Raw genomic sequence first — 13,476 nt, forward strand, 5'->3', positions numbered from 1 at the left:
TCATCGTTGTCTTTGTCGTTTTCCTGCATTCGTTTTGTATTGTAACATCATGTCCTCCCTCCGTCCGTTTGTCCTTTGAGCCGTACGTCCGTCCTTCCGCCGTCTCACTGTGTTGGCGTTTTCTCCATGTGTGAAAATTCATTGCAACAATAGCTTTGGGTGACGACGATGGCGACGATGACGATGATGACGACGACAATGACTTCAATACAAACAGCCAACCAGACATTGCGGAGCAGCATAAGCTGGCGGCGACAATACGGAAGAAGCAAATGAAGATGCCTTGGGGCAGAGGGTAAACTTTTACATGATAACCTGATTATTTTAATTAAACCTTAAGCCAGGCAATGATTTTTCATTACATGCCATTCCCTGCCATATCATCCTATTCAGTTATGCTGTTGTTCATAATGAAACGAGTGTGCGAATGTGGGTGTGGGCATTCGGGGAATGTAACTGAGTATCGTTGCAAAAGAATACCCAAATATTTCATTTAGTTTGGCAGGTCGGCATATGAAGTTATCATTGAACTTTAACCAGAAAATCTGTGTTGTTTATTGTTTCAGTTAGTCTATGGTGTATTGGACATTTGATATGCAGCCCGTATGGTTCCAAATAAAGTTTTTACTTAGAATTCAAAAAAAAAATACATGTTTCTTTTGCCTCTTCTCAGATCTGTTAGGGGAAAAGTGGTTGGTCTTTGATTTCGAGAGACACAAAAACAAAAATCATAGCCGAAGAACATGATAGTATCAATGAAGGCCCTGAACAAGCTCAGAAACGCTCAGTGTTTTCAAGTCGAAAAATCTTGAAAATAATTCTTTTGAACATATAGAGATATCTGGTTGAAGTGTGCACGCAAGTCGTGAGTTGTCATATCACGCGTTAATCACGCATGAGTGTAGTGATTTGTGAAATACAGTCGGACCTCCATTATTCGGAACCTCCATTATCCGAGATAGAAAGGATTATCCGTGATTACCTCTATTATACGGGAGTAGATGCACATTTTACGCAAATTTTCACACATAACAGGCGCAAACTTCTCACTTATCAATGAGTGCTGTCCAATTCAAGATTTTGCTCAATGATATGAGAACTGCTTTTTATACCCACCACCGATAGATCAGCGTAAAAATCTGAGATGATCTAACCATGTCCGTCCGTCTGTCTGTTGAAATCACGCTACAGTCTTTAAAAATAGAGATATTGAGCTGAAATTTTACGCATATTCTTTTTTTGTCCATAAGCAGGTTAAGTTCTAAGATGGGCTATAACGGACTATATCTTCCAATAGCCCCCATATAGACCGATGCGCCAATTAAGGGTCTTAGGCCCATAAAATCCACATTTATTATCCGATTTTGCTGAAATTTGGAACAGTGAGTTATCCTTCCTCAATTTGGCTCAGATTGGTCCAGATTTGGATATAGCTGTCATGTAGACCGATCCGCCGATTTAGGGTCTTAGGCCCATAAAAGCTACATTTATTTTCCGATATTGCTGAAATTTAGGGCAGTGAGTTGTGTTAGGTCACTCGACATCTTTGTTCAATTTGGACCAGATGGGTCCAGATTTGGATATAGCTGCCATATAGACTGATATCTCGATTTAAGGTCTTGCGCCCATAAAAGGTCCATTTATTGTCCGATTTTTCCAAAATTTGCGACAGGGAGTCATGTTAGGCGCTTCGACATAATTCTTCAATTTGGCTTAGATCGGTTCAGATTTGGATATAGCTGCCATATAGACTGATCTCTCAACTTCAGGCTTTTGGCCCATAAAAGGCGCATTTATTGTCCGATGTCGTCGAAATTTGGGACAGTGAGTTATGCTAAGCCCCTCGTAGTACGCCTGGCACTGGTACACACATACTCTTCAATTTGGCCCAGATCGGTCCAGATTTGAATATATGTGCCATATAGGTTTTTCGACATTTTTCTGTAACTTGGCCCAAAACGGTCCAGATTTGGATATAGCTGCCATATTGACCGATATATCGATTTAAAGTCATGGCCACATAAAAGGCGCATTTATAATCCAATTTCATTGAAATTTGATACAGTGACTTATGTTAGGCTTTTCGACATCCGTGTCGTATATGGTTCAGATCGGTTTATTTTTAGATATAGCTACTTAAAAGATCAATATTTTGTTATACACAATTGAACAATGACTTGTACTTATTAGTATTTGGTCCAATTTGGAACATATTTCGATATAGCTGCTATGGGGCATTTTTCTTCGGATTTTGACGAAAGGTGGTTTACATATATACCTGAGGTGGTGGATATCCAAAGTTCGGCCCGGCCAAACTTAACGCCTTTTTACTTGCTATAGCTGAGTCCGAACGGCATGACGAAGTGAGACATCCCTTTGGGGAGAAGCTTTTACATGGCTGCTATCTCTCAAATGTCGTCAGCATTAGGAGGGGGATAATCAACGCTGCATTTTTTCTGATGGTCTCTCCAGGTTTCGAACCCAGACGTTTATCGTCATAAAGAAGCAGTTGTAGATGAGCATTACGTGTCAAAGAGTGACCAATTGCATCATTGTGCGTACCAGTGCCAGGCGTTAGTTATTGGAAAAGACCTCGGCCAAAAGTTTCAAAGAATGTTCACTAACTTCCTGTTATTTACAAAGCCACTATAAATGGTTCGGCCACTAAACAAATACCTTAGGAAAAGTTCTTTTTGTTGCCGAAATAAGAGATCGTTGGAAGAAAATTTGTCTTAACTATGAACCTTCTGCTGATAGACAACTGGCTTATCCAAACATAAATGATTTCAAACCTGAAAATGTCATTGAAAAATGTTTTTCACCAAATTGCATTTCCTTAGTTCATTTGATAGAGAATGGCACAACAAGGAGCTTTATATGTAATGAATGATTTTTACACTGAGGAAATAAAAAGATGGGTCAGGTGTGATAATATGCAAATGCAAATTTGCCCATGATCATTCCATTAAGGAACTGGGGCAAACTTCTTACAAATCAATGAGTGCTGTCTGATTCAATTTAAAGCTCAATGTTAAGGGACCTTCTTTTATAACCGAGTCCGAACGCCGTGCCGCAGAGCGACACCTCATTGGGTAGAAGTTTTTACACGCAAAGTAGGAGGGGATAACCACAGCTGAAAATTTTTCTAATGGTCCTGTCGGGATTCGAACCCAGACGTTCAGCGTCATAGGCGGACATGCTAACCTCTGCACTACAGTGGCTTCCGGTGGTGTGTCAATAATGCTTCTCAATTCAATATTTTGTCATATAATGGTATCACAGATATAACAAATGCCACAGATAAGATTGAGGAAGAAAATAATTCAGATGAATCTGATGATGATATAATTCGCCCAAAAATGTCTTTACACTGTGAAACTTTATAGAAAATACTATTCGGGATCCAATTTTTTTAAAAATTAACCATTAAATCTTTGAATTGTTGATGTTATTTAATTTTTTCTATTCATATTATTGCATAATTTCTGCTTAACATGTGGTAGGTTTGGTTGAAAAGAGGGTGCAGATATTAATCCGCCCCATGGCACTATGGACATACACCTAAGCCAGTAATCGGCTTGTTGTGCGCTCTAAAAACTATAAAGTAACCACTAAAAAGAAAATTTTATGTTAGGAATTCCGTGCTACTTACAAAATCCTTAATTGTTTTCAATACCACTCCCCTAAGTTGGTTCATGTCTGATATTGTGTCTCCACCTAAGTACCGGTATCTGTTGGACGTCAAAGCCGGTCAATGACAAAGGAAATGCTCCAACGTCTCATCATCTTTCGCGCATGCCCTACACATGCTATCACTTGCCGCACCGATTTTACATAAGTGAGCTCGTAGTCCTATGTGTCCCGTTATGATACCAATAGCTATACTGACCTCTTTCTTGCTTCCTTTCAGTGATAGCCTCGTCTTCTCACGATCTGGATTTTCGCCGTCCTACAGACCGTTTCGCTGTTCCACAATGTTGCATGCGCATTCGTCGCCCACTCCCTTAACTCGGACTGCGTCGACCCGAAAGGCTTCGGGTTAACCAAGTTTATTGACGGCAGTCCTCTGGCCTTCACCGCCAAATCGTCTGCCCTTTCATTTCCCCTTACTCCGTTATGGCCCGGCACTCAAGCGATGCGGATTTTGCCATCCTCAGAGAAGGCGTTAATCTTCTTCTTACACTACAAGACTGTTCGTGACCTTACCGTCCTGGTTGTTATTGCCCTTATGGCAGTTTTACTGTCGGTAAAGATGTTCATACTCGACGTCCTCGCGTTAGCACCACACCACTTCACGCATTCCGTGATCGCAGATCTCAGTCCCTGGGCAAAGCCATGTGGTAAAGCTGGAAAAATAAATGTACTCCATTATCCAGGAAAATCGATTATCCGGAATGATCGGGACCGGAGCCATTATGGATAATCGATTTCAGTCTGTAGGTCAAAATATAATCATGTGATCATGCGTGGCTTCCTTCGAGCGAAAATTTAGTAAATGAAATCATGCTTGCGACATTAATCACTTCCTGGTGCCCCACCCCCTAAATTTTGATAACAAATTGTTGTTGTTAGGTTACCATAAGAGGGTAAAAAACCCCCACCCCAGATATTGCATATTTTAAACAGAATTTACATGGCACATCATGATCGTACTGTATCGTGTGTACGTGTTGATTACAGCTTTTGCCTAAAACGGTACATCGATTTTTTTTCTTCGATTTTATTTAATTTTTCTTACTTTACTTCTCATTTCTTAACCTTATTTGCCACAGAACGTGTTTTTCAATATGTTAAATGACACATATTGAAAAACACGTTCTGATTACACATTTCTTTGTAAACGGTAATCGATAGACGTCATTCATCGAAAAAAATCAAATGATTTCTATTTTTTAGCGATGAATGATGGTTGTATGTACATGTGACGAATACACCTTTGTTTTCACCAATACTATTACAATGATCGTACATCAGATGTGCCATGTAAACTCATCATTAAGTTTGGGTTTCTTGAGAAAAGCTCAAGTTGTATTTTTTTTCTACATGCTATTTAAGAATGTTGGTTGTTTTCAGGCAGTATCCCAAAACAATTTGTCTGAACAAAGGATTTTGCAAAAGCATCTGCCTTTGCGTTCAACCCTCGTTTAGGGCCATAAAACAAAATAATTCACTGATTAAACTTTATTTACCGTTTTTTGTCACCTTTAATAAAACGACAGCAATATGTGAACACACGGACGTACACATCACAGGCCAACCGGCAATTAAGACAGCTATTAAACTGAATACATTTGCCCCATAGTAGTGGGGAATATTTTTAGATAAATGTCGGTTGGAAACCCTTTTCTCGTGATTTATGTAATGAACGTTTTCTAATATAACTAATGAGGCTTCGCTGCCTCTGCTCCACTCCCACTTCAGCCCACAATGTGTCTGTTGTGTGTCCACAAGGGGGCAATGAATAAATATTAATAGATCTTCCATTAAGCCAGATAAGTACTTAATGGTGCTTGACAAAAGGCATGAATGAATGAATAAATGCATTGCAAAATTATGTATGTCGAAAACGTCAAGTGATACTATTTGCGATGGCATACTTTTTATGTTGTTATGCCAAGGGGGACAATTTGTTTGAAAATCTAAAAGTTATAGCCAAGAGAATATACTTAAAGATATTGGATAATTATAGTTTAAAAGTATGCCAATTAAATCTTTTTAAATTTCTAAATTCAAAAAGAATACAGAGAAACTGGTTAATATGTTTTCAAAGCGCTTCTATAAAATGTTACAGAACAGAATGACGAAATTACAAATAGAATGACGAAATTAGTATACTCCCATCCTATGGTGGAGGGTATAAAAAGAGATGAATTCTGGTATATAAATTTGAAATACTCTATTCTACTTCCTAATACTTAAAACAACAAGTATCGATTATTTAAAAGTCAAATCGTGTTTTTTGTTTTTTTTGTCGGGCATAGCCTCGAAAACGCCAACCAAATTTCTTAAAATTTTCACAGATGGTGTTGTAGTCATAGGCTATATCATTTTGATATCGGAATGGGAGCGCACCCTCCCCCTTACCCCAAAAACACCATCCAAAAGGAAAAGTGGACCAGTAGGGACAATTTTTGCGAAACAATTACAGGTGGTCTCATTGTAAAGGGTGATTTTTTTGAGGTTAGGATTTTCATGCATTAGTATTTGACAGATCACGTGGGATTTCAGACATGGTGTCAAAGAGAAAGATGCTCAGTATGGTTTGACATTTCATCATGAATAGACTTACTAACGAGCAACGCTTGCAAATCATTGAATTTTATTACCAAAATCAGTGTTCGGTTCGAAATGTGTTCATTCACCGTAACGTTGCGTCCAACAGCATCTTTGAAAAAATACGGTCCAATGATTCCACCAGCATACAAACCACACCAAATAGTGCATTTTTCGGGATGCATGGGCAGTTCTTGAACGGCTTCTGGTTGCTCTTCACTCCAAATGCGGCAATTTTGCTTATTTACGTAGCCATTCAACCAGAAATGAGCCTCATCGCTGAACAAAATTTGTCAAAATTTGAACACATTTCGAACCGAACACTAATTTTGGTAATAAAATTCAATGATTTGCAAGCGTTGCTCGTTAGTAAGTCTATTCATGATGAAATGTCAAAGCATACTGAGCATCTTTCTCTTTGACACCATGTCTGAAATCCCACGTGATCTGTCAAATACTAATGCATGAAAATCCTAACCTCAAAAAATCACCCTTTATCATAGGTGTTCTCATTTGTACAACAACCACTGTATCCTTGTCATATGGCAGAGAGTGTGGGCGCGAAAGCGTATTAGGGTGAACGGTCAAAGGACCCATTTGGGGGTTTACTAACCTTTTCATTCCGTTTGTAACACATAGAAATATTTATCTGAGACCCAGCAAAGTATATACATTCTTGATTGTCTTGACATTCTAAGTCGATTTAGCAATGTCCGTCCGTCTACCCGTCTGTTAAAAGCACGCTAACATTCGAAGGAATAAAGCTAGCCGCCTAAAATTTTGCTCAAATACTTCATATTTGTGTAGGTCGGTTGGGATTGTATTGTATCAAATACGATTCATCGTGGAGGTTGCCCAAAAAGTAATTGCGGATTTTTCATATAGTCGGCGTTGACAAATTTTTTCACAGCTTGTGACTCTGTAATTGCATTCTTTCTTCTGTCAGTTATCAGCTGTTACTTTTTGCCTGCTTTAGAAAAATAGTGTAAAAAAAGTATATTTGATTAAAGTTCATTTTAAGTTTTATTAAAAATGCATTTACTTTCTTTTAAAAAATCCGCAATTACTTTTTGGGCAACCCAATAAATGGGCCATATCGGTCCATGTTTTGATATTGCTGCAATATAAACCGATCTCGGATCTTGACTTCTTGATCATCTAGAGGGCGTAATTCTTATCCGATTTGGCAGAAATTTCGCATGAAGTGTTTTGTTTCAACTTCAAACATGATTCAATTGTGTCAAGAGTGGTCCAATCAGTACATAGCCTGATATAGCAGCGATATAAACCGATCTAGGATCTTGCTTCTCTAGAGGGCACAATTCTTATTTGATTTAGCAGAAATTTTAGCATGAAGTGTTTCGGTTCATAACCTGTTATAGCTGCCATATAAACCGATCTTCAGATTGATCTTCTAGAAGGCGCAATTGCCATTCCTTTTGCCTTGCAATTAAGGAAGTGGTGGAATGCCTGTGATATAATGTCATTACGACAATTGGCATAAATATATTCTCAGACAGCCAGGCAACCATTAAATCCCTGGAGAACAAAACCCAAAACACAAAAACCGCCCTCGATGTTGCAAATCTCCGAACGAGATGGCGGAATAGTTCAAAATTCACCTGTTTTGGGAGCCGGACCACAGAGATATCCCTGGGAATTGTAAAGAGGACGAGCTTGAGAGACTAGGAACTACCCTACACATTCCAGGGATACTGGAATCTGTGGGTATGCCTCTAGCGACGTGTAAGCTAAGTTTTCAGGACCAGACCCGAAAGAAAACGAATGATAGATGGTCTCAAAGAGGGGGCTATGAGCATTACATGTGGCCTAATCTAGACTTGAAGAGGTCTACTGCTTTGCTGTCATTGGCTAGAACAGACGTCTCAGCCATTCGGAAAACATTCTGACAGACTAAAGGTTGCCAGCAACCACTTTTGCAGAAGCTGTGAAGACATCGAAGAAGAGAGAACTCCTTCTGTGTGTGTGTCCCACACTAGCAATCAGAAGGCGTTGCATGTTAGGTTCTCATTTCTTTGAGAACCTGTCTGATTTAGCGGATGTGAACACTCGTAAGTTATTGGGCTTTTTAAAGCGGTCTGGATGATTCAACGGTAGGAACTAGAAGGCATCTTCCTTCTTCTGTTCTTGTGGTATCACAATGGACGAAAAAGTATGAGTGAGTCGATGGCAGACGGCCACTTCAACCTAACCTAATATTTGAAAGTCATTCAGAGAACCTATCCCATGCGGTCCATAGTTAATTGTTTTCAAACACTTGGTTGTGAACATCTACTTATCATCTTCTTATATATAAAAACCCTTTTATGTCTGTTGGTTTGTTTGGTGGCTGTCCTGTGGTGAAAATGGAGTACTTCATTTTACGATATCCGAATTGGGAAGAACCCTCCCCCTTAGCGTTATTTTTAAAAACGCCAGAAATCGGAAATGGATGGATTACGCTAAAAACAAATATCTGCTATCCAAATTTGGGGTAGGGTACTTGAGGGAACCGCCCCACCCCCAAACCCTGCAAAAGGGTTGTAAAGAGCAATCATGACAATATGGGACTCAAATGAAAAGTTTTTGAGAGTAGAAAACGATTCTGATATTCAATTTGGTGGCCTAGTGTTAGGGGTAGCCTCACCCCCAAAACCTTTTCCAACAGGACATATTTGCTAACCATGGCAATATGGGGTTCAAATGAAAGATATTTGGAGTAGAACACGAAACTGATAATCGGTTTCGAGGTCAATTGTCTGGAGGACCGTCCTCCACCTTACATTCCCAAAATAGGACTCATTTGACCTTGAACATGGCTATATGGGATATTTGAAGTAAAGAACGAATTTGGCAACCACCTTTAGGGGAAATGACTGAGTGTAACAACCCCAAACAGGAGTAATTCACCGACCATGCCAAAATAGTGTTAAAATAAAAGCTATTGGAGGGTGACAGAAGGCACAGCGAAAATGTTGCTCTTTGATAATTTTGCTGTAAAGCTTTGTACTGACTTCTACTTTTCTCTGCCTAACTGCCAAAACGCACTAAAAAAAAATGGGGACGAAGATAACGGAACACACTCCGTATAAGTGGTACTGAGTTCTATGAGCAAAATAATAGCGACATGTCGCTGCATCAGATAGTAACCTTAAAATACTACTACCAGTTGAACCCCAAACAGTTCCGTACTGGTCACCTGGAAGAAAGCCGACCTTAAGCCAGCATACAAAAGTATGCACCACAACAACATACATCAGGACGATAAACACAAACAGGACACGGCAGCACTCACGGGCTACGCCACACATATCTGCTTCAACTTGGGACTCACAATCAATCAACGGATGACCGAACACAACCACAAAAGCTAAGGGAACCAACGATGGGCAAACGCTGCAGCATCAACATGGGCAAAGCAGGTGCCAGGATATATCATGCGCAGCACACGATCAGGATATTATGGATACGAAATAAACGTATTAAGGAGTTGACTACGAATCCTATATCTAAATTTGGGGCCAAGTGTCTGTGGAAAGCCTTCCGCCATCTAGACATGGATACCCATCCACACAAAATGGGTCTCTAATAAAGGTAGTAATATTTTTGATAAACTGTCGGGATATTGATAATTTGGGACGAAGTGTCGGTGGCCAAAAAATACCTTCCAAAACGAAAAGTAGGCTGAATGGTGACATGAAAACCCTTTGGTACTAGAACACGGATCTACTATTCATAGTTAAGGACAATTTTTAGAGGCCCCATACAGCCTCTAAAAACTCACATAAGTACATGTAGGCCAATAAGGACAATATAATTAAAAAGTATATGAGACTAGAGTACAAATCTGATATTAATATTCTTTACTTACCATTGCATATAAATGGAAAAGTAATAACATTCGCAAACATAGCAACGTATTTGGGAATGTCCCTAGACACAAAAATTAAAAGGAAAGAGCGCGCGAGAAAAAAAAGGAAGAAAATAAAAAATAAAATTCTCCGAGCTGTTGTTGTTGTTGTAGCCAGATTTTCATGTGGAGGTGGCGATCCTCGTCAAGATCCTGTAGGTGAGTAAGCTCGTTCCGGACCAAAGGACCGATCGCCGCGGGAACAGGATGGCCATTGGTTATATAAAGGCGCCAATAACCCGCCTTGTCTCAGTATTTATGCAAGAGCCGGTGCCGCCCAACCTCTCACTTAGAATCTCCGCTCGATACCGCTAATTGTCCGCGACTGTCGATGCAACTACACCTTATGGAGAATTCCACTAACCTGGTAGCTTGCAGATAGGAACTCAACGTTTCAGCCTGTGTGGTGCTCATAGCTATCCCGTGTATTGGATGCTAGTCGACCATAGAATATCGATTCAAAATAAACTTCTTTTGTATAATCAAATGATCGAACCAATATGGACATACGGAATACAGCTTTGGGGTTGCGCTGCCAAGAACGAAATAGAAAAGATCAAAACAAAAATACAAAAATTGATATTTCGTACCATAGCTAATGCACCATAGTACATACGTAACACCGATCTGCACAGAGACTTGGGAGTAAGGAAGAAATGTTCTCAATCCCAAGTCTCCATCAACGCCCTGAACCATGCGAATAAACTACAGGGTCATGTTAACTCTGACTTATACAACATTGTTGGAAGCTATCCAGTCACCCTCGGCAGCCGGTTGTACGTACGTACGATTGACCCGATGGAGTCCTTCATCGGTAAGGGCTGCCGCCTCAGTGTATAACACACTGCTACAACAACATCAACAAAAGACTCCAGTCCCTTAAGAGGTCCTAAATCCGATGAACTATTTCCACAACATGAATTCAAACTAGGCTAAATTTTCTAGTTTATACTATTTGTTTATGCGTTATTTTAAAATTACTAGATAAATGTAACTTAGTTGTAAAAAAATTAATTAAAAAAAATATTCGGGACAAAGTTTCTGTAGGCTGCCTCACTCCCATAAATAATCTTGGAAATGTCGGCCGATCGAAAAAATAAGAGATTCAAATAAAAAGTCGTTGGGAGTAGAATATGAATCTTATGTCCAAGGTTGGGGACATGTCTCTAAAAATTAACATGTCGACCGATAGAGATAAAAAGTGATTCAAATAAAAAGTCTTTGGGAGCAGAATACACATATTACATCGTAATTTGTTATAAAGTCCAAATACCGCCCTATGGTATTTTTGCGGCTTTATTCAAGTGTGGATTCCGGTCCTTCGTGACATGAATTTCTTTATCAGTTCAGCATCAGTCATATTTGTTTCCTTTTACGATTTTACACCGCGCTAGCTAGTTGACCGTGCTAGCTAGTATTTCATTAATACAACATTGAAGCATATTGTAGTTTTGTTGTGTCCTCTCTTCTTTATATATGAAAAATTAAAATTTTATTAATTTACGAAAGTCAAATATTTTATGTATCTCCTTTTTGTTTCAATTACATATAGGTTGAAGAAGAGCCAATGATTCGTGCCAAACGTAGTGCTAATCTTGTCGGTGGAACTACCAGTCTCAGTAATGATAAGGCCGAAGAACTTCTTACAAAATCTTTGGAAAAATTGGCTACCGGTGATGGACCCTCTTATAAGTATGTTCAGCTAGCATCAATTTGCGGCTCTAAAAATGTCTGTTATAAATCCATTTCTCTTGCAGACTTTCAAAGGTACACAAGGCTAGCAAACAATTGGTGTCTGGAACATTGACCAAAATCGATTGTGATCTAATCGATTCGGAAGGCGAAGAAGTTCGTTGTGAGGTGCAAATTTGGTCTAAAAGTTGGGCAGATATGAACGAAATCACTGTCAATTGCCCACAAAGGAAGCTGGTGAAGCAACGTTTAAGACGTTCCCTTCAATATGCTGAAAAGAAGAGCCACAAGAAACTAAATCACCATAGCCTGAGCAAAGTCGAACATTTATTCTCCAAATTCCAGGTCAAATATAAGCGCCGCTATCACACCAACATGGAGAGACAAATGCGTCTGCGTATCTTCAGACAAAACTTGAAGATTATTCAGGATTTAAATGAAAATGAGCAAGGTACAAAAAATAGGCAATTTTTGTTTTCTATGGCCTGTCTGATCGTTACATCATCAATCACTCGCTACATTATTTGTCACTTTGGTTTTTAGGTAGCGCCAAGTATGGCATCACTGAATTTGCTGACTTAACTAGCACCGAATATAAACAACGTACCGGCATGTGGCAGAGAGATCAGGCCAAGGCTGCTCTAACACCTAAAGCGGAAATTCCCAACATTGAATTGCCTAGAGAATTCGATTGGAGAGACAAGGGTGTCATTACACCTGTAAGTTCTGCACTGTCCCCTATAGCAATTGTACATTCTCATTTTTTTTGTACACTTCATTTCATAGGTTAAAAATCAAGGACAATGTGGTTCCTGTTGGGCTTTCAGTGTTACCGGCAATCTTGAAGGTTTGCATGCTGTGAAAACTGGTAAATTACAAGAATATTCGGAACAAGAGCTATTAGATTGTGATACATCCGATTCAGCATGCAATGGTGGATTACCTGATAATGCTTTTGAGTAAGTAATAGAAATAAAAAAACAAGTAAAAAGGCGTTAAGTTCGGCCGGGCCGAACTTTGGATACCCACCACCTCGGGTATATATGTAAACCACCTTTCGTCATAATCTGGTGATAAATTCATAATTGATGCCTTCATAGCAGCTATATCGAAATATGGTGCGATTTGGATTGATCGAGAGTTCGGTCTAAAAGGCAGCTATATCCAAATCTGATCCGTTCTGGGCCAAATTGTAGAACTCACTATCCCAATTTTCGGCAATTTCGGAAAATAAATGCGCCTTCTATGGGCCCAATAATTAAATCGAGAGTTCGGTCTATATGGCAGGCTATGCCAAACCTGAACCGATTTGGGCCAAATTGAAGAGGGCTCTCAAAGGGGCTAACACAACTCCCTGTTCCAAATTTCGGCGAAATCGGAAATTTGGTCTAAAACCTTAAATCGAGAGATCGGTCTACATTACAGCTATATCCACATCTGGAACGATCTGTGCCATATTGCAGAAAGATGTCGAGGGGCCTAACACAACTCACTGTACCAAACTTCAGCAAAATCAGACAATAAATGAGCCTTTTTTGGGCCCAAAACCCTAAATCGAGTTATCGGTCTATATGGCAGCTATATCTTAATCTGGCCCGATC

At 39.5% G+C, this 13,476-nt stretch overlaps 1 protein-coding gene across 3 annotated transcripts in view; it reads left to right on the top strand.

Annotated features, from left to right (window-relative positions):
• LOC106081263 (putative cysteine proteinase CG12163) overlaps positions 1-13,476 on the top strand; it is a 124,244-nt gene that overhangs the window by 105,617 nt on the left and 5,151 nt on the right. For all 3 annotated transcript variants that reach the window (XM_013243109.2, XM_013243119.2, XM_013243127.2), the window contains 4 exons: positions 11,736-11,875; positions 11,941-12,326; positions 12,419-12,594; positions 12,662-12,834. In XM_013243109.2, the coding sequence (XP_013098563.1) occupies positions 11,736-11,875; positions 11,941-12,326; positions 12,419-12,594; positions 12,662-12,834 (875 nt within the window). The remainder of the gene's footprint in view (positions 1-11,735; positions 11,876-11,940; positions 12,327-12,418; positions 12,595-12,661; positions 12,835-13,476) is intronic.

The sequence above is a fragment of the Stomoxys calcitrans genome, chromosome 2, assembly GCF_963082655.1.
Source record: "Stomoxys calcitrans chromosome 2, idStoCalc2.1, whole genome shotgun sequence".
Classification (NCBI taxonomy): domain Eukaryota; kingdom Metazoa; phylum Arthropoda; class Insecta; order Diptera; family Muscidae; genus Stomoxys; species Stomoxys calcitrans.